This window comes from Coffea arabica, chromosome 5c (assembly GCF_036785885.1).
Source record: "Coffea arabica cultivar ET-39 chromosome 5c, Coffea Arabica ET-39 HiFi, whole genome shotgun sequence".
NCBI lineage: Eukaryota > Viridiplantae > Streptophyta > Magnoliopsida > Gentianales > Rubiaceae > Coffea > Coffea arabica.
Genome location: NC_092319.1, coordinates 7,110,386 through 7,133,046, shown reverse-complemented (window position 1 = coordinate 7,133,046; position 22,661 = coordinate 7,110,386). Strand labels below are relative to the sequence as shown.

The 22,661-nt window shown below is 35.7% G+C and overlaps 1 protein-coding gene across 3 annotated transcripts; it reads left to right on the top strand.

Annotated features, from left to right (window-relative positions):
• Window positions 1–2,364: 2,364 nt before the first annotated feature.
• On the top strand, window positions 2,365–21,229 carry LOC113688830 (rRNA (cytosine-C(5))-methyltransferase NOP2C). Of its 3 annotated transcripts, XM_072050516.1 has the most exons (14): window positions 2,365–2,544; window positions 2,651–2,769; window positions 3,832–3,850; window positions 3,952–4,113; window positions 4,640–4,787; window positions 8,686–8,823; window positions 8,962–9,024; window positions 11,955–12,076; window positions 13,011–13,224; window positions 14,526–14,731; window positions 16,333–16,433; window positions 19,102–19,183; window positions 19,758–19,819; window positions 20,872–21,229. In XM_072050516.1, the coding sequence occupies exons 1-14, from the start codon at window positions 2,464–2,466 to the stop codon at window positions 20,984–20,986; spliced, it is 1,632 nt and encodes a 543-aa protein (XP_071906617.1). In that variant the 5' UTR covers window positions 2,365–2,463; the 3' UTR covers window positions 20,987–21,229. The 3 variants fall into 3 exon arrangements, with proteins under 3 accessions (XP_071906617.1, XP_027062431.1, XP_071906618.1); XM_027206630.2 differs by having other exon boundaries at window positions 3,744–4,113; XM_072050517.1 differs by lacking the exon at window positions 2,365–2,544 and having other exon boundaries at window positions 3,744–3,850.
• Window positions 21,230–22,661: the final 1,432 nt, after the last annotated feature.

Here is a 22,661-nt window from a genome sequence, read left to right as displayed (position 1 = left end):
GCATAAAGGATAAGAGAAGCTGCGTGAATGGGAGGAAGAAGAAGAAACTAAGAAAAGTTAAAAGCAAAGGAACAAGGGGCGGTGGCTTACATAGTTATATTCCATTAGGTTTGGTAGTTTCAAAATTTTTTTAATAATATCAATTTGACCCCATATTATTTTAATAAGTATAAAATCAATCCATTATATTTTTTTAAACTACAATTTTACCTAAAACTTTTAAATTTTTTAAGTGCAGTCCTTTTGGACTAAATCAAAACTTATTAGATATGTATATAAAGTTGTAAACCACCAATTTAAAGAGAATTTTTATATATTATTTTAATTATTTATTATTAATATATATTTATGACGTCATCCGATTCGACCCCTGTTGAACCCGATCGAACCCATTGACCCCTGACCCCTGAATTCAGCTGAGTCGAAACCCGGTCCGAGTCTGAAAACATAGATGCTGACACTTAATTAAAGAAAAATAATTGTGATCCAATTGCTCAGTCTAAATATGCTCAGATTATTGGGAGTCTGATGCATTTGATGAATTTCAAAAGACCTAATATAGTTTATATTGTGTGTAGATTGAGTAGATATACTCACAATCCTAATACTAAGCATTGGTTTGTATTAGTCAGACTAATGAAATATCTGAAAGGTTCTATGAATTATGGTATCTTATATTGTGGATTTTCTACTGTATTAAAATGGTACAGTGATGCTAATTGGATCTCGCATTCAAATGAGACAAAATCAACTAGTGGTTATGTATTCACCCTTGGTGGTGGTGCAGTAGCATGAGTCGTTTCAGTACAAACTGATGGATTTGCACAAACTAATGGATTTGCAGCCCCCATGCGCGTGGGTTAAACACGACCCAAGATAGTTTTACAACAAGCAAGAAGTAAAATTTATTTTTCTTTTACATTTTGCAAATTTGTCTTTTACGTTTTACAAATTAGGATAAAAGTTTGACTCTTTTCATCGAGAAGATTAAGTTCTTATTTCATTGGTTACAAAAGTTAGGCATCGTTCACAATGTTATTTTATTAACGTTATTTTATGTTACTCCTCTTGTTTATAACAAGAAGAATGTTTGTTTAATCCCAAGGAAACATTTCAATCATCTGAAATAGTTTTTTAGGATAGTGCTTTTAAGCACGACTCAAGCTTCATTTTAGTAGCTTTAGTTAGCATTGTTTTTGCCTATAAGCAAGCCCACAATGGCTTTTTTCACCTTCTCTATCTCTAGTTGCCAATTTTCATATTTGCCTTTCAAACTCTATATGCAATTCTTCCATTTGTAGATAATTGTGGATAGATAAAAAAAAAATGGTATTCTTGTCCCCATTTTAGGGACAGGATCTTTGATTTTTGATGCTATAGGATCTCTTCTTGATCCAAGCATCGAGAGAAATTTTGACACAAGTTATTTTAGACTCCTTTAAGCCATGCTTGACATTTTCTTTTTTTCTTTGGAAAATGTTGTCAAAAACCCCTATCTTTCAACTTGGATATGAATTGAGAAGTTTTGAATATCACCGTAACAATACTTTATCAGGACTCTAGTTTTGTTCCGTTTCTTTAAAGAAGTTTGGACACGTAATTTGAAAATTTATTGATTATAACAACTCATTGCCTAATTGATCATCTAGGCACTTGAATTTACAAATGTAGATCTCAGATTTATGAATAGGGATATCCCTGAAACTCACATACCAGGCGGCTTCCATCCTGAAAAAATCTTGTGTCTAGTAAGAGTAATGTTTTTAGAACACTCCAAGAGGAAGGAGTGATGATATGAGTGGGAGCTAAATAGGTGTGTGATCTTGGCATTTGGAAAACTCCAATTTCCAAGAATCATTCACAAATAGTGCGATTTAGTTTCTTAATTTTTAACATTGCTCCCTTTCTCCCCGGCCACCCACTTCTCTATAATTACTCCAAGTCAAAAAGGGTCATGAAATTCCAAATTAATTAAATTGTAATACCTAATGCATTCAATCGGGTTTTGGAATATTAGCCGACAAATTGGCTTCTTTTTTTTTCTTTGCCATCTATAACTTCATCGTAATCATCTATCCACAATTATGGAAAATTAATTTGAGTCCCAATTTCTATAAGATAGTCCAATAGTAGCTTCCTAAAGTGATAAATTCTTCTCTAATCCTAAAATCTGCTTTTTGTTTGGGCTTTATGATGAATAACTCACATTTAGTTAACAAATGATAGTGAATTTGGGGATTGAATTGGAACACATCCTCTTTTTAGGATGACGAAGTGATACTTTTAGCCATTTTTGGAGGACTGACTGTAAATTAATCAATACTTCCCCCCGCTAAAACGCGCCAACCCAAAAAGAAAACCCAGGCCACACGTCCCAGTAAAATACCCGACGGCACAAAGGCCCGTTATCCTCGATACGCTGGGCTTTCCGTTCCCGTCTTCCTTCAACATTTTCGTAATTCAATGATCAAGAAAGCCGGGCACGTGCTCAAAACCCTTTGCAAAACCTCCTCACTCCCCCTCCACCGCCAAAGCCAAGGCCAAGTGAGTACTACACGACTACCCTTTCCTCTTTCTCTCTCGCACACTCACGCACTAATTACAGACGTTGTACCAAAACAGTAACGCCTGTGACTCTGTTCTTCTGCAGATGGATTTGTCAGAGCGTTATTGCTACGAGCCGAGCTTGAAATGGAACCCTAAGGTGGAAGAATACTTCATCAAGGCTTACGGGCCGGAGCATTTCTCCCGAATTTCCGAAGCCCTGACGTAATTGTTTTTTCCTTTTTTTTTTTTGAATTTTTGTGATCAAGTTTTGTTCACCGTTCTAATTTGCAGTTTCCTGTGCTTCCTTATCGGAAATTTTTTATTGTGCATAATACTTTCACGCAATTTTTTGTTTGTATGTTTTGTGGCTTTAATATATTTGATAATAGCGGGTTTTCAAAAGTGTTAGATAGAAGAATGTAGTTTTTTTCTAAGCTAGAAGAATGTAGTTATTGCGGTGAAGAATTTTAGTGTAGCTTAATTTGGAGTAGGTATTGTTTGTCCATAGCTCAATACTTAAACTTGATTGAGAAAATAATGAATTATTGAATTTTGGACTGCAAGACGGTTCAATAATTCCATGCACACATCTGTTTGAACTCAATAATTAATGGGAACATTTAAAGTACAATGGATTGTGATAGATGTCTAAATGCTAATATCAGGCTTTTAGATGTTCTCACAATGTGGCTTATTATTGCAATCCAATTGGGTGGGATTTTGGCAAATTTTGGTTTCCCTATATGTAGATGACTTTGAAATTCCCTTAAGGCTAAGTATGCCGGAGAAATTAGTGCTTGGTTTTTCTTTTTTGGCCTTAGAAATTGGACACTTGTGAGGCGAGGAAATCACCATCCTTTTCCCATTTTTCTTCAGCGATTGTGTAGATTGATAAAGGTGGCCTTTCATGGACAATATTACTTGAATAAATGTTTCTTTTTCTCCTATTATATTTTTCAGCAGTATGTTGGAAGTACACTAGCTGCACATTTATGCTTATTGTGCTACACCTGGCCTTTTTTTCTTCTTTATGTGTGTACTTTTGTTCTTGTTTTTTATGGGTATTGACATGTTGCGACTATTAATCTGATTAACTTCCAGAACTTGTGATTATTGACCTCTATGAAATGTGAAAGAGTGTAATTTTGCTTGCATTTTGGCCTCATCTGAAAATTTATACTTTAACATTCTGTTAGGCGTCCATCATGTTACTCTTGTATTCGTGTAAACACACTCAAGTCAACAAGTGATGCTGTCATCAAGAAACTTTCTGCCATTCTACAGGAAAGAGGGTTGCATAATGGTATGATTAGAATATCAAATGATCGTAAACATATGGAGGATTTCTGTTCAAAACCCATAGAGATTGGTGAAAGTGCTGACACACGACAAATATATGCTCAGAACAATCTTGTTTCAAAGTGTATGATACCTGGGCTAGACCACGTAATTTTTGTCAGAGGGTCAGGACCGCACGCTATTGACTATGGATTAAGTGGAGGGAAATCTCCGAAGGAGGTTATAGTTAGTAGGAAATGTGCAGAGGCTGTTCTTCGTGGGGCTCAGGTAATCATGTTACTCTAGCTTCTGCAAGATGACTTCTGCCATATGGTTACAACTTTTATTAAGTACTAAAGTCTTTCCTGTGATATGACTGCCTGAGCTATTTGACCCATGCATGAAATTATGTGGATTAATTTTTCTTATGAGGCTGTCTGCTTAATGCCACTGTTTAGCATCAATTCTTGCTTCTTTGTCGCTTTTTCTACTTTCTGGTGGAGTCAGTTGTTATTATTGACGAGAACGTTGAAAAAAGGGGAAAAAAACAAAGAAGCAAAAAACTGGTGTTATTAATATAAATTTGCAGTCTTTTAGAAACTAGCATAGTCTGGTGCATGTTGCATGTACTTAGTTTCTCATCTGATGAGAAGAAACTGTGTCTGTGAATCAAAATTGTTTCTGGACGGCTATTGACACTGTTCTTTTGTTAAATATATAGCTGTATTAAGGCAAATTCTGTCTGCAAACATGATAAAGTTTACCTGATACCTCTTCCTTTTTTCTCTCCCCTCGTACCGTTTTCTCATTCTAGGTGTATGTGCCTGGTGTTCTAGCCTGCAGCGCCCATGTTGAGAAAGGCGATGTAGTTGCAGTTTCTGTTGCTGTGGAGCAGCCTGGTGCTGATGGTGGATGGGGTGCTAATATTACACGCGGGACCATTTTGCAGGGATCACCAGCAGGCAAGAACTTTATGGTCTTGAGCACCTTTTACCATGTGATTTAAGTATTCTTTTACATGAAGAATTCAACTATTATTATTGTTTTGCTCCAAGTATTTGGAAGCCAAAGAATCTGTACTAGAATACTCTACTAATACAGAAAAATCAACTTCTATCCTTCTATTTGCATGCCTTCACAAATGATGTCTTCTTGAACATCTGAGGAGCCCTCTGAGCATCGACTTCATTATTGCCTTTAAATTTCAATGTTTGTCCGTAAATATTTGCCAGCCATTTGGTTGGGGAGGGGGGATAGGGGGTCCTTAATGGGAATGCTCATTAATGATAGTCATTGTCAGTGTTTGGTACACTACTTTGACAATCAATCTATGATAATGGAAGTCCTAAAAGTGTGTATTCCCCATTCCTGACCAAATTGGACACTTCTGCTCCACTATCACCAAAAAAATACTCCAAAGTATTATCTCTTCTTTTTATTCTCTCTTGTCTCCCCATTCTTCCATCTCTCTTCTCTCTTACCTCTCATCAGTTGTCTCTCTTATTCCTCCATCTTTCTTGCAAAAGCTTCAAACCCAGTCTCATAGGCCAAAGCTCCTCCTGTCAAATTCTCCAAGAGACTAGTTTACTCCTTATATTCAAAATTCAATAGCCAGGAACATGTTGAGCAAATTTAATCAAAGAAGAGTAGGACCCCTTTTCAAAATCAGCTTCAGAAGCCTCAAACCTCAACGGGATATGTTCTGGAAGAACAATCAGGTCAAGTTTACTCTACCAGCCCTTTGTTTAAGATGTAACAATCATGAAAAGAAGAATAGATGAGTTGATTGTGAATGTTTGTTTGATCATCAGTGGTTCAATTGCATTCAAGATTTGAAAAACTTTCAAGGCTAATGATTAGACATTTTTTATTGGAGGATGGGTTTTCTAATATGTGTTGAATTTTAAATTGGGATTGTTGGATGTGTTGGGTTCTTCATAGATTATTTGCAGATGGGATGCTGAGAAATTGAGGAAGTAGGAAATGTTGTGAAAGAAAAAAGAAAAAGAAATATTTAGAGATTAAAAAAAGTGGAAAAAAGAAGAAAAACCAAAATAGATTCTCATTGACGAGGCAAACCTAACAAGTGAAAAGGAATACCAAAAACCCATTGTCATTGAGGGGGCTTTTGATAGTGATTATCATTATCATTCCCAAGGAACAACCAAACAGGTGGTTGATTTGTATGCATGTATGCTTAGAAGTTGTGAGAGTCCAAAGTCTAACAGCTGACCTCAACTCCAACTGTCACTCAATGTATTTCCTATCCTATATTTTCTGATTCTTTAAGGGTTGACAACCTGAGCATGATTCAGCAAGGATAATTTTTTTTTGGTTGCTAAAACAAAATAAGCACGATAAAATGGTTAACATCTTTGTTTTCATACCTTTTGCTCTTCCTATTTCCCCAACTTTTATAACAAGTTATCGATAGGGTGCTATGGATATGGCTTTGGATACTTTTTAGTCGGAATAGATCTAAAACTATGTGCATAAGAGACTAGAGAAGTGGAGGTGTATGTAACAAAAGGTTTGGTACCATATTATGCATCAAATTTTTACGAGAACTAAGAAAGATTCAATGTCGATACTTTGGTAGTGGGTTGTGCAAATTCAGTTCTCCTTTAACAGGTATACTCAATTGCTTGTGGGTAGTATTTCCTGAACCGTGGTTCATTATGTGCTATTACATGTAACATTAGCTTGAACTGTTGAATTGATAATTGGGGCCTAAGATCCTTGGGCAAGAGTTGTTAGGTAGACCAATTATTCATAGCATCTGAAGATTTATTGGGTGGAAAAGAAAAAGAATCAACAAGGTGAAGGAGAAACATAGTCTACTGGATACTGTTCATCTTGTCACATGAAATGATTAATTTCGTTTCAATTTTGTGGCTGAAGATTGAGGTTGATGAAGCTGCATATTTTATGAATGAAGCTAGAAAAAGGACACAAATGTTTGGAATTTGAAACTTATGCTGTACTATGAATGATCATCTTTTTGAGCATCACCATACCGCATCACCTGAAACCTAAGAATTTACCATGATGTTAACATCTCAACTTAATTTTTGGTGTCATTTCATTAATGAAGTAGAAATCACATGACGAAGAAATGGAAATGAACATATTTAAATTTTCAGTTACCATAGGACTGTTTAAATAACCCATCATTTGGTGAAAGATTATGATGTTGTACATTAGTTGTGGAGACCCACTGTGCCTGTTGAATATCGTGGTTTGATTGGATAATGTACTAAGAAAGAGTTTGATAAATATAGTGTGAAGGGTCACCATAATAGATAATCAAAGCCTAACAGTTTCTGAGCCATTATTTTTTAAGGTTTTACATTATGCTGCAGGAAGTAAAGAATTATATACTTCATGGAGTTTTTTTTTTTTTTGGGCATATTGAAGAGGGAAATAAGATATTCAGTTTGGGATGGAGACTATAAGATTACAACTCTTTTATGTGTCACTTGTGTGTTCAAGATTCCATAGGACATTAACATCATTTATGTGTCCGTGTTGCTTTCGGATGCAGCCGTGTTGGTTTCTGTTCATGCAAAAAAGTGAGGGCTAAGCTACTAGCACAAGAACGGGATATCTCATTGGTAACACTAGTAGCGATTTACCAAGTTCTTATGATACGTAGTGAGACGTCTGACCTGACTCATACTTATTCATGTTTGGCCATGGTGGTTGGGCTGTTGAGGGATGTGTATAAGTCAGAATTTTAGATCTTGTTTGTTTGACCAAGTTATCAAGCATTGGCTTTAAAAAAAAAATGTATGCCATGTCTAGTTTATGGAAGATTTTAAGGTGTTAATGTTTTTTGTTGCTGCCTTATCAAAGCCTTATCTGTCTGCATTTTGAGAACATGCACTGGCTTGTGAGGATGCAATTTGCGAGGCACTATAATATTAAAAAAATTCTTCATTTATTTTAGTCTTACATGGGTTACCTTTACCTTGGCTCTTTGTGATAAAGTTTGAGTTTACTTATGTCACTAAGGAGTATCATGTATACTTTGTGAAGCTTTACTTTATCAAGTAGTTTTAAGATCTCCAAAGAATGTGGTACACAAGTTTATAGTGATTGATTATTTTATATACAGTGAGATGAATAGATATATTTGTTGGTTCCTGAATAACTTTTATGTTCTGAAAGCTGGTTAGGTTTAGCCCTATTCTCTCTTTCACCTTTGTAGCATTTAACTACACACATGTTTCGCCACTTCTTACTTTAATTTTTTATCATTCTTTAGTGACTTGATACTTTCTTTTCAAATAAATGGTAGGATTCATTCCCTTTCAGGTGATTTATTAAGTATCAGGTGTCAGATTGCAAGTGTATATAACTGATAGAGGATATACTTGTACAAAAGAAAGAAGAAACATCTTTGGGTTGTTTGGTACTCTGATCTCCTGTATGCATTTGACTAGCAGTAACTGAAAACTTATCCAATGAGATAACAGTTAAAGATTATACCTCTGCAATATATATTTCATGAACTAATTGGTACTACTTTTGTCAAACTATAATGCTTGCACAGCGAGAAAGTGCTTTAGCTCTATTTAATAGGGTCAGTTTATGTTTGGTATATAATTTTAACTGCTCTTAGGTGAGAAACTTCAGATAACTTCTTCCTTTTTCAGATCATTTTAGATCTTTATGATTGAAGTCAAAGATTGATGAATCTATTTTTTGTGAAAATCCATTCTTTTAGCAGATTGGCTTCTTATAAATTAATTGAAGTTTTGTATTCCTTGTTTAACATTCTACTTTATTTTGGTCTTAGAAAAATATATTGAAGATACCATCGAGTCCTGTGGAGAGCTAATATTAACTCTTTTACAGATCCTTATTACTTTGAAAGAAATGGTCTCTATATCGGCCAAGGAATTACTATGTTGTCAAGAGCTGGTATGTTTCGTGTACCAGTAGGAGTTGCAGTCGATATGAATTGTAGAGTATTTGATCTCCCATCTTTTCATGGTATGAACATACATTTTTGGTTAAAGCGTAACTGTGGCATTAAGAGTACACTTTCTTTACAACCTTGATTCCCTGTAATTGTGGTTTTGATAAAGTGGTTCTTGTCTTTTAGCTAATAAGGTAATTTTTCATTGGAAGATTTGCTTGAGGGAGAGATTTTTCTTCAGAACCTGCCAAGCATCATTGCAGCACGTGCCTTAGGTAAATCTTAACGAATTTATTTAGTTGCAATTGATTAGTTATTTAGACTAATTTATGTGATGCATTTATCTCGCTGTTTTCCTCTTTTCTCTCTTTTGACATATGTTCATACAATTGATTTAGTTGATCTTTTAGTTGCAGTAGCTCTCTGAGCAACGTCTGAGTAGTGATATCTACATTCTGGTCATGTTGTTTGTAAGGAATTGTACTTGGGGATGAACAGGGATGGTCTTTTATGGTTTGTCATGTGGATTAAGGAGGGATAGAGTTTTTTTGCTTCTTGCTGCATACCATCTTGAGAGCTTTGGGATATGAGAAATCAGGTTTTTTGGTCCTTGAAGCATAACCAATGCCCATCTCTTTTTGAATCATGGTCCTGTCACGCCTTCAATGTTCATTTGGTAATGTTAAGGCTCAATTGGTTGCACTTCATTAGATTGTATTGAAGTCTGTCCTTTTAGTGGTTCTGTTTCCTGTGTGTTCGCATTCATGAACTTGGATTTTTGTAAATTTAACTGGCTAAGATCTGTTATTTCAGTACTGAATGTTTGGATCAAGAAAATTTCTAGCACACAGATGACAATGAGCCTGGCTTAGATCCATCGTTTATAAAGCTATGATATTAAAAGATTGGGGGATGAACTTGATAAATGGTCTTATTTGGAGATTGGCAGTGCATTTAAATTATGTTAGTGTAGCTGAATATTGAAAAACAAGAAGTCGTCTTGAAACAAGATTGTTTGAAATGACGTACTTGAGTTTTGAAGATTTTTTTTTGGGCATTTTAAGGCTCATCTGAACAAATGCATATGCAACATCTTATGTTTTCTCATAGTTACTGTTCAGAAAGGTCCACCCCCCTCCAAAACCCAAAAAAAAAAAATCAAGAAGCTAATATGACCCTTTGTTTTTGTAATTCTTCAGAAATCAGGTTTATGCTACACCTTATTGAGATATAATATTCACTCCTTGCTTAATAGCTAATGTATACTTGGTGTCTTTTTGGCATGTCCATATTTGTGTTTTGTTGATTTTCTTTTGCAAGTGACATGAAATTTGTTTGGTATTTTACCTGAGGCAACTTTGAAATATCGAGAATGGACTGCTTTTGAATCCTTGGCATTCTTTTTGACATGTAGGCAAAACACCATAGGCTAGCATCCCAGTTAGGCATGCGAAATGACTCTCCCGAACCAGAGGCATAATGTAAGCCTTTCCAGTTCTTTGAAATTGAATGCATTTTTCAAATTTTTGGCCATTACTGTTGCCAAAACCATAAATTTTAGTCTCTGATATCTGTTACAATAGTTGGCTAAACCCACATCTCATCTGCATTTTTATTGTTTTAGGGGCATGTAGCTCTTTGTATTATTTTATTCAAAAGAAATAGGGGACAGTTCTGGGTAGGAAAGGAGATACAAGGGTTCTGAAGTGAGAACGGTTAACATGCAGATCCATTGCCTTAAAAAAAGAAAGCAGATCCATTCCATGTCAAATCTTTGATTTGGATCACTGGCCCTTTTTTTTTTGGGATGATTAGTTAGTGCAATTGAGTTCTAATTACATTTTAGTTAAAATTATATTAATAATCTTATCGACTTTACAGTATTTTGGTTAAGGGAGACTCCAAACCTTAAAGGGAGAGGGGAAAAAGAAGGTTTGAGAGTGGAACCCAGGACCTCATCTTCTTCTGGCAAATGGACCTATTGGTGAGCTGGAGGTTGGGACATACTATGGTTCGACTTGGCTTTTTTATATCTCGGAAATGTTTCTCATGTTTTCTGTTAGGATAAGTCTGACCTTATTTTTATGACATCAAAGACAACATTCCCACCTATTTATCCATGGTTTAACTCAAGGTTATTGCATATTTTAGTTTGGGAAAAAAGATGTTATACATGCAAATTTATTTGGGAAAAAAGATGGTTTGAATCACTCATACTGGGCTAGTTAATTGTTTACATATGAGCGATTTCTGGAAAAGATGTTAAAAAAACAATTTACTTGAGAGATTGTCAGTATAAAATTGTTGATCAATGAAAATTTACTCTTTTTTTTTACAACTTTTGTTTATTTTTATAAACAAGGTCATCAGTTGAGCAACTTCAATATTATTAGTAAATGAATCTTTCTCTTTATTTACTTTTTCCATTTCCATTTCTTTTACAATCTGTAATTCAAACAAAAATATTATTTTCGTAGGAATTTTGCCCATCTTTCTTCCTACTTTTCTTGGTTTACCAAACAAGAGAAAGAATTAAAATTTTGAATGAAGTCATTTTCCATTTCCCATCTTTCTTACTACTTTCCTTGGCTAGTTTTTGGTGCTTGTAGGTAGGTATTAATCCAAGGAAATTGAATCTCAGTCAAGGATCAGAATGAAGTTATTGGGACGTTTTGTGAATGTAGTGAAAAACATTACAAACGAAGCAGAAAAAAGTTATGGATTGCAATCTTCCTAAAAATTCAAGGCCATTTTTGCCTCTGAAGGAAAAGTTGAAGTAGATGAGAGACTTTACAAAACAACTTCCGAGGGCTCACGCCTGATATGGGCACAGCCTCTGACGTGGTACTAACAAAACACATTGAGAGTCATGCTCAATAGGAAATTGTTTAGAATTAAGTTGCAATACACAAGATGCAAGGGGCTTAAGGCCTTATCAGAATCACATCTAGGTCTACGCACCATCTCCTTAACTAAGCACTTTCTAGAGTAGGCAGTCTTTACATACCATTAGTACTGACCCTTTTACGAACAACTGTATTTCCATTCATGTCCTGTTACTGAGGAGATCTTCATGTTCAACCTCAAAAGTAATAAAGATTATGGCAACTTGTCACTCTAAAATATATTTGTTCAGCATTTTCTTTCTCACCCCCTCCCTCCCTCTCTGTGTGAGTGCGTGACATATTCCCATTTTGCACTGTAGATCCACAACGGGGTGAAAGAATATTAGACATGTGTGCAGCTCCTGGAGGAAAAACCACTGCAATAGCGATCCTAATGCAGGATGAAGGAGAGGTCATTGCAGTTGACAGATCTCACAATAAGGTGCATCATCTGTACCTACCAGGTGATTTTAGCATAAAAAGAGTTATGTAATGTGGCTTCCTTACAGAATCTTGTAAATTTAATGGGTATTTTTTTTTTAACTTGAGATTACTCAACACTGTAAAAGGACACCTATTTATTCTGTTTCAAAATTTTTTAGATGCTGACCATGTGATTATTAAGATTCATTTTTTATAATTATTAAAATTGAGTATTTCCATGTGTTGCAAAACCGGTACATATTATTGATCAATTGCATAATTCATATGAACCAGATAGGCACTGATGCTGCCATACGAATTCGCAACTTAATCTTCAAGCAGAACATATGGATAGTGTTAGATCTTAAAATGATATCTGATTGTTTTAAAATAAGCATTGGCTTCTATCCTTATATGCTTCTTAACGCAATGCTTAGTAATACTTAATTCGAGCAGTGGACATCATGATGAACATATGAGGTAGATTGCAGCTTAAAGTTTGAGAATGTATGCCTTATCTTTTATTTCTTTAAATGTACTGAAAATTTGCTCAATTTTCCTGGATTGCATTCTGTATTGTCCTTAAACACTAAGAATCTCCCATCATCTCAATGATCCTTTTCTTCCATCATTTGGAGCCAATAAGATTGTTTTGTATAATTTTTTGCAAGTCATTTGATGCTCTTAGGTGAGATTTGCTTTTTCCAGTTGAACTTGAAGATTTGATCTCCAATGATGCCGACACATTTCTCTGAATCCCTGTCTTGCATCAGTTGGCTTCATATAAGAAGTTTATATACATTTAGCAAGTTATCTGATGCTCTTGGCAGAATTTTTATTTCTTCATTGACCTTAAGCTTTTTTCGCAATAGATTACATTGCTTCCTATGGGATTTCATTGTTTCTGGTTAACATTTATTCCTTACCTAGCTTTGACCTTGAAAAAACCCTAGGTACTTGATATTAAAAAGTTGGCAGCTGAGATGGACCTGACTTGCATCACCCCATACAAGCTTGATGCGCTCAAAGCTGTCCGCAGAAGTGAATCTGATGATTTTGCTGCATCACACTTTCCTCAAGATGTTGTTGGCATCGAGGAAAGGATAGAGAAAACATCAATGGCTGCTTCTGATGATTTGGATGCTGAGTTGGTTCCCCAAAGTTGCGGTTAGTTTTTTATTCCACAGTCTTCTTGGATTTGAAGAGCGCTACATGGTATATGAGGATAACTCTGTATGGTTTAAACTTCCCCAAGTAAAAATTCTGAGACCTAGTAGGATCTAGCTTCAAGTTCCGGCTATGACAACCTCAATGCTTCATTCAGAAGACAGCTTACGCTTGCTGATTATTTTGGGGGTTTAATTCAAAGATTGATTAACAACAGTTAATTTCTTTCTTCGTTTATCACCTTCTCCCAATTATGCCAGCATATTCATCTTGCTGGTTATATTTATGCTCCCTTAGTCCCTCTCTGCTTTTAGTTCTCTCTGCCTGGTAAAAAAATGAAGGTTTATTGTCAGAATAACGGTTCTTGGTTCCTTAAAAACTTGTCATGTATGTAGTAGCTAAATCTGACCTGATTCATTGACCACGTTTATAGAACCCAGTGATAAAATGAACTCAAAATGATGCCAATAGATTTCTAGTTCATTTCTGTGTCCATTCTATCAAATTTCTTCTTCTCAAGAACCAATTTGTATTTAAGTGCCTTGTACGGTTTGAAGATATAATTTTAGCACAAATTAATCTTACACGGGGATAATGCTAACGATTGAGTTATGAATCAAGCAAAGGAATAAGAAAAGCTGATTACTCTCACTGAGGAAACAGAAAAGGGCAAGTTAATAACGGTTTAAAGAAGAAAGGCAGAAATATGAAATTATAACTCAACGAGCAGAATTAACTTTTATGGCTTCGTATAAATAGGAAAAAGGTTGGAACTCTGATGGTAGTCTTGATTTCTTTTGGATGTCTCCAAAATATGAATGGATAAGGTTGGATTTTACCTGCTTAAATTAAAATCAGCTAATTTCTTACACATGTTCATATCCTCCAATCAACTATCCTATTTTTCATCAACCAAATACCCAAAAGGTGTTTTTGTAGCCATTGCATATTCTTTTACCATGCTACTTAGTTTAATTTTGCATATAATACACCATCTCTTTATTTTTTAATCTCCAGATTAACTGTTTATTTATTTTGAGTTGCCTGTGACTCTGCAATTCTTTCCCCCTGGCCCCGCCCCGCCTTAAAAGAAGGAAACTATGGGCTTTTGAATTTAGTTTTCTCAACTTTACCATGCAGTACTTACTCTTTTTTTCCCCCTTTACTTGTATTCCTTTAGATACCACCCATTAGTTTCCCTTTCGTGTTTTGTCTAGGATTGTTGCTTGCTCTCTATGGTTACCTAAAATTATTTCACTTTACAGTCTTCAGTCAGTTGGTCTTATTCAACCTTTTTTCAGATGTAAATTCCAAAAATGGAACTTATTCTAGCAAAGCTGTGGAGAGAAAGATTATGCGGAAAATGAGAAATGGGCCTGGAAGAAATCACTGTTCGGGTGGTAGAGTTGAAAAGTCCAAAGGTTTTCTTCCAAATTCTTTTGACCGGGTTCTTTTAGATGCTCCTTGTTCTGCTCTTGGTCTTCGACCTCGACTGTTTGCTGGAGAGGTAAGGCATTTATGAAAGGCGTTACATATTATGCTTATCCATCATTCTGCCCCTCCCCTTTCATGTATTGCCATCATAGTGACAACTTGATTGCAAGGCATTGTACTTTTACAACTTTTTTGTAAGAGATTTGAAATTGCTGAACTTTGGTAAATGTAGTACATCTAAAATTTAGATTGCTGGTTTTCGATGACAGTATCATCCTCTTGTTTCTTTGTCTTTTCACAATTTGAATTGGTATACTAAAGTATTGCAATTAGGTGGAGATATTCTCAAACTTAGTATGTGACTTGTATTCCTTAATTTGTTTGTCAAGCTATCTTCATTTGTTTCACTAACTTCTTCTTTGTCCTAACATTGTCATTTTTTTTTTTTAATTTTTTGTTTGCACCTTGCACATCCAGCTCATCTGAAGCATTTTGTTAATGCCTGGACAATATTGTTTAGGGATAATTTCGGAAACCTTGAGGAACCTCCCTCGAGGTTTCTAACAATTTTACCTAGTAGCCTTGAGGTTTTCAGTATTATACTTCCTTCCTTGGCCCTATAAAATGACCATAGTAACCTTAATATTTAATATTTTTCATGCAATTAAACAATCCGCTCCTGATCTTGTGCACATGAATGCATCACACAATAAGACATTTAATGGAAACAAAAACCAGATTCACTCGTGGGATAACTAGTTATGTCCTAAACACAATTTTAACATATTAAAAATTAGTTTTAGCTTTGCTCAGAGGATCTGGAGATGAATAGAAGATGTAAGCTAAATGTTGAAAAAGGATGGGGCTGGTGTTGGTACTCCAACATTTGAGGGATAGGATGTTATATTAATGTAGTTAGTGAAATTTTTTGAGTTTAATAGTGCTATTTTTTTTTGAAACTTAGATTGCGGTTTTAGAATTTAGGACTGATGGTGGTGGTGGTCATGGTGATAATGGTACTAATATGATATGTGGGAATATGAAAGGTTTAAAATAGTACAGATGAGGGTTGAAAATAGGTTTGAGATTTTGTGCATGTTCCATATTCTTTTAAAGAATTTTATAAGAGGGTAAAATGAACTTCACAATTTCATGAGGGCATTTTGGGTTATTCATTCAAAATTTGAGCCATTGAATAATTTTTGTTGCCAAAACGGTAAACTCAAGGGCTGTATATGTAATTTTTGAAGCCTCAAGGGAACTAGGTGAAATTGTCAAAAACCTCAAGGGAGGTTTCTGAAATTATCCCTATTGTTTACACCATTCTCCTCTTGTGGAAAAGGTTCCATGAAGATTAAAATTTGTTTGTTGATATTATTTTTTCTTTCCTTCATCCTTTTCTGTTTTCTTAACCTTGTCCTTATCTTGTCTCGGGGGGCTTGTGGCCATGGATAAGTTTCATTCCATTTTCTGTGCATTGGAAAATTTTCCGACAAATGTTTGGATGGAATACGTTGAATGTGTCTGATGCTTGAGGTCGAGGCTCCAAGACTTACAGATCTTGGGTTTGAATCCCCCTTCCCCCACCCTCTTCTTAAATCCCACCCATCCCCTACTAAAAATAAAATTAAAAAAAGATGGAAGAACATTGAATGTGTCTGATATCTTATGTAGGAAACTGTAGAATCATTGAGGAATCATGCCAAATACCAGAAAAGAATGTTTGATCAAGCTGTTCAACTAGTTCGTCCGGGTGGGGTTATTGTGTATTCCACGTAAGTATGGATATTTGTAAATTTTACCAACTTATTGTTGCTCTACATTTTTTTATGGTGTACATGTGGATATTCCTCATTAAGTTTTAATTGTATCATTCTATGATCTCAAGAGATGTATTTATCTGATTCTCTTTGCTTGTTTACTGATTTTACTCGTATCGTCTTTCTTAAACATTTATCTATACTGTTCTCTATGTTTGCTTACCTCAGGGCCTGTAAGATGACATTTATCTGTCTAGTTTCTTTTTCTTGTTATAATTTTTATAGTCCGTGTTTATGTGGTAACAAGAAATGGTTTTCAGTAAAACAGCTTTTTTCCCCCTGATAAAAATGCTTATAAATGCATTGGCTTTCTGAAAATTGAACATTTGCCTCTTCAAGTTGTTTGCTCTGACGAACATTAGGATTTGTGAGTAGTACCATTTGTGAGTGGTACCAGCAATGAAATGGTGACTTCTTTCCCATGCAAAGTTTTTTCCTTGTTTCTTCTCATTATCTGTCTCTCCCCTTCTTCACTATCTTCTCTTTCTGCTACCTTTAACTCATTCCATTTCTTTCCCCTTTCTCCTCCCTCTCTAATCCCATCCCCTGGCCAACCTACTTTCTCAAACTCTCCCTGCCCTCCCACCCTTTCTGTCCTCCACTTCCATTCCCCTTAATCTTTTACCCCACTTCTTTTACTCTCCACCAGTTTCCTTCTATATCCCGCTTACAATCTGTTACTTTCATCAGCATGTTGCCTGGGACTGAGAAGACTGCTCTTTCTAACCTATGAGAAGTTTAGATCGAATTTGGCAAGAGGGTTGTGCATGTCACAGGCTTTTGGTGGAATATTTTTGGTCCTTTGACCAATTTTCATGGAAATATAATCTCCCTTTGGTGGGTTTAATTTGTCTTCTGGTTTTGTATTTACCGAGAATGAGATTCCTTACTTTGGGTCGTTAAGAGGATCAACTGAGGATGGGTATTGGTTTATAGAGGCTGTGCTTGGGGGTAGTGATGCAGCCTAAAGTTGTTGGTAGGCCCCAATTGTCTATAGCACAGTTTACAGGGCTTAGAATTGGTAGGAACTAAAAAATGCAGGCATGAAGATCAGAAAAGAAACAGGACAGAAAAGTATAGAGAACTGCAGTTGAAGAAGGCATAAGAAGAAGAAGGGAATTATGAAACTCTAGCAATCACTCCGAAGAACCGCAACCACCCTCCCTGCCCCTGCCCCTGCCACCCCCTCCCCCGTCCTTCCTACCCACCTCTTACCTGGTATCTCGCCTTTGACCCCTGATACTGTTAGAGTTGGTGAAGGAGGAGAAATGGGGAGGGTGGCAGGGGGGAGGGGAGGGGAAGGTGCAAGGGGGTTTACCACCATCTCTAAAAACGTTTAAGAAAAACTCCTAAAAAACATCAAATGTTTTCGTAAAACACATCTATAGTTGAATTCTTATGAAAACCCCCAAAAAACAACCTGACAAACAGACCACTAGTATTATCAAAGCAGAGACATTTCTTATTCACTCTAAGATTGTAAAAACTGAAATGCTAATTGCCAAAACAGTAAAATTACCAAAACAGAGAGTTACTGCAACTCCTATATTAGTAGAATATGCCTCTTAAGTGTTATACCAAAAAAATTTAGAAATAAACAGAAAGACTTGTTGAGACTCAAACCCATCTACTACCAAATAGGCTCTGTCTTTGAAGTTGTGCCTAATCCTTAATCTTGGAATTCCTTGGGCCACTTATCGTCTGGACAACATAGTTTTGTTGGAGGATGGTCGGTCAACAGGTTATTTGGAACTTCACTGGCAGTGTTTTTGGTGAACTTAGTATGGGAAAGGAACCTACACAATCAAAGGAGTTGGGGAAACTTTCTTTTGACCTGGAGGGCTCAGAAGACACAGAATGCCTGGCAGATAGCTATTTTTGGTTGTTGGAAGGTCTTGTTGGGCAATACACCATGAAAGCTTGGTTTTGGGAGGGTAAGAAGCTGAGAAGAGTGTTCTTTTCTGGATCTGGACAATGGATGGCCATATTGTTCTCCTTTATACTGATTTAGATTTAACTTCTGTTGCTACAAACTGAATCTTTCAAGCCTATCTTAGCTATATCTTGAGTGCAAGGTGGAACCCATGCCTGTATAATGCAAGAGGCAGTTATCCAATTTGATTGTTAATATTTGCAATAGTGGAAGGCTTAACCGGTTACTTTCTTGATTTAGTTATTGCTGCCATCATGTAGTACACTAGTATATGCTGTCAATATTCCATTTTTTGCTTCCGCTCCATCCTCTACCTTGTGTTACACCCCTATGAAGTATGCACTGTTTATTTCATGAATCCTGTGAATCATGTACTATTGTTGCAAGGTAAAGGTGACAGAATGCAAATGTTAGGGCACCTTGAAGAATAATAAAATCAAAAGAAAGTGAAAAAATTTGTGGTGCCGATGTCAGTTAATTTTAGTTTAGGGAAAATGTGGAAGCATGAGGAGCTAATGTAAAAGATTACTACTATATGATTCCAAGTCTTCATTAAAGGAAAATGAACATAATTTTGCTACACCAAAATATGGAAAAGCGGACGTCAATTTGAAGTGGGAGAGAGTAACATTCGTTTTAAAGTTATTGCTAACTTAGGAAGAGGATTGACCTCAATTTCAATGCTGGCAGATGTACTATAAATCCTGGAGAGAATGAAGGATTGGTTCGATATGCATTGGATACATACAAGTTTCTCTCACTGGCTTCACAGGTCTGCACTTCTTTTGATGCTCGGACTGTTAGATAAATGAAGCAGTTCTTTACTTATGTGGAAGGACTTTCTATTGAGTTATGCTAGAGGTTCTAAAAATCACCCAAGTAACAATTAAAACCTTATATTTTTCCTTTCCTGCTCTTTCAAATAATTAGCATGTGTTCCAGAAATTACCTAGAGATTGATCGCTTTTCAGCATGGCAGTCGATATCTATCTATTGTCAGGGGGCATTCCTTATGCCATATTGTGGTCAAAATTGCGATGAAATTGAGCTGAACAGTATGTTGAAGAGCAAGATATTTTGATTATCTTGTGCAATCTCATAAAGCATCCATAAGTTCTGCTCCAAGAGAGGGGCTTAGGTAACAAAACTTGGAATACCAACAAATTCACATATCTACACTGCAAACATGTGCAATAAATCTGCACAACTTGTATGGTTGTACTCTAGATTGACCATTTGGAAGTGTCAAGTGGTCCTAATTTTTGCTGTTCTTGTAAGATGACTAATAATGATTTTGAGTCGGTCATGTTTTGATGAGCTTCCATTGACTACATAATGCACTTCAGCATCCAAGAGTTGGGGGACCTGGCCTTCTTGGTGGCTGTCAGTTATCTGATGGATATACTGAGTAAGTATTTTTCTCCTGTATCATCATATCGAGTTTTTCTGTGTAATTATTATGAGTCTGAAATGCTTCAGCCGTTGGAGCTGTTTAGTCTAAATTTTAGAATTTTGCAGTTCATCTGAAGGTCCAGGGATGCAATGTCCACCATTTGGTGTTTGGAATTACAGTTAAACTAAGCAGCTTCAAGTTAATTCTTTAGTGCTTCTTTTGGTTCTGCTTACAAATGAAAACATTATTAATATTTTGTTCACCTCGGCTGAAGTTTCCCAAGCGTTCACTTAAGGAAGCTTTATTGTTTACTTGGGAGATTATGATTTTGGTATCATAGACATAAGCAGAATCATGATGAGCATTGGCAGATATTTCATGTGCTATTTTTGGTTGTATAGGCAAAAGGGACTCTAAAATCTAACTTGAAGCTAAGACGACCAATTTTGCATACTAATGCTTCTTTTATGATGGCTTTGCTTGTTATTTGGTGCTAAGTCTAAACCTGATTCTTAATCACAGGCCTGATAATAAAAGGTTTAACGGTTTCAATGTGCCATTGTTGATTAAAGTTAGATGCTGCATGAGAGAACTAACTTATGTAGGACATTTAGCATTTTTGTTCTGAAAATAATAGGAGAAAAAAAAAAGTCTCAAAAGAATATAGGCCATCTAGTATTGTTTGGTTGAAGACTTTTATTTAAATTTATTAATTGCATAGGAAATTTGATAGAGATGTATAATATCACAGTTATGTTCAGATCACATGGTTTATTCAAATTAGTTAGCCTTGTGATTTTCCTAGATCACACTTATATTTAGAATCAGCTTTTACATTCTAAAGAATTAATTGCAATTTAGAAATCACATTTTAGTGTATACTTTCTGCTGGCAACATGGGTTCATGTTAGGTATGAAATGCCAACATTAACAAATATCTGCCCTTGGCTGTACTATTGAGTGTTCAGCTGTTTTGGCAAATAGTTTAAAAATAATCAATACATTTTGATAGTTGTAAGTTGTTCCATGAGTTGTCTTTAACTTTTTTAATTGGCGTAATTGTTCAGGGAATGGTTGAGACCTGGAGAGGAAGATCTTGTTCAGAGGTTCGATCCATCTTCTCCACTGGATACAATAGGCTTTTTCATAGCAAAGTTTAATGTTAGTTCCAAAGCTGCTTAAACTGGAATGCTTTGGATTAGTCCCTAGCTGCAGAGTTTCACCATTTATTGGCGTTGCTCATGGAGCACATCTATTTACGCAAGTTACCTCACAAAATTACAAGAACTCAGATTTTACCGGCCAAAGGTCATGTAAAGGAAGGTTAAGAAACAAATCTCCTTTTGCCAGTACCCTAGCCCTCTTGAAAACCATGTTACATTATTCATGTCATATTTTTTGCAATGAATATTATTTTCCTCGACAGTTATTTACTTGTACTACTGAGCCAACAAGACGTTCTTGAATTACATCACAAGCAGTTGAAGTTGTATGTCTGTTTCCAGTCCTCTATGCTCTGACCTTTCTATTTCCCCTTTCCTTCTTGGGGGTCAAGTTGGGCCTTTACACTTGGAGCTGCATGTGTTTGTTATCATTATTCCGTACTCTTAGCTTTTATTTCCTTTTTTTCTTGAATTCTTGGGGAAGAATGTAGGTGCGTACAGACTCACAAGTAAGGCTGCACACTGAACAATGGCAAAATTAAGTAATCTAATCTCTGCATCAAACAAATTGATACCCTTTCCTTCACCAAGTTAAAAGTTTAAAAGTAAAAGGAGGAAAAAAGGGCCAGGAGGTTAACTGAGTTAGTTAAATAATAGTATCAATAAATAAACAACGAGTTTTTTTTTTTTTTTACACGGAAATTTCTATTTGGCAGACAATTGTTGTGGTCTATTCTTTGTTAAATTGAACCTTCGCTCAACAGTAATATTTTTTTCCATCTCTCTGCATATCGTAAAATTCTATTAGCTTAAGGCGGTTGTACAACAAATGCAAGATTCTGTAATTTAAAAAAAAAATAAAATTTAAACATGAACACTTCTCCTGAGGCCATATCAAGAGATGGAGGAAATTTGAATTCATTCCTGCGAACAAAATTTTTACACCACGAAAGCATGGACGATACATTTTCATCGACATTTTGACAACCGAGAAAAGTTGTCTCTAGTAGGTTTTACAGTGTTTCAAGCATTCATAAGGGCAAACAAACTTCAAGGAGTTAAAAGATAACAGAACCTTTTGTGGTTTATTGTTTCATCATCAACGATTGATGATGATAAAAAGTCACAGCCATTCTTCTAATGGGCCAAGCATTTCTATCATCAATTATCATGCCACAACTCAAAGTATGATGATTCATCTATTTGAACTGTGCTATTAGAGTTATCTATAACTTCTTTCACCTGAGCAATTCCACTAATTATCTCTTCAGTGTGTGCATTATCTACGTACCATAAGTCCATATCAATACTGGGCAAGGCAGAGCCAATTTCCATGGTGTCAATCCAGGCAAAGTTGTCGTAGTGAAACTGAATCTTATCTGAGTATTCCATGGCCATACTGTCCAAATCTCCATTAACTGTCTCCATGGATTGACTAATGCCAGAACTACTATTATCTTGCACATTATCTTCTGGTTCTTCGTCTTGAAGCAGCTCCTGGAGCGTAATTGAATCAAATTCTGTTAATTCTAATCCATCAAACTCATAAAGAAAAGGTGAAGGTTCGGAACTATTTGGCAATTCTGAAGCCATTTGAATCCAAGTAAATAAACAGTGCGGTTTTAAGAAACTAAAACATGTTCACGTTTAAAAAATAAATCTAGGAGGAAAGTTAAAGAGAGGAAACCAAAAAA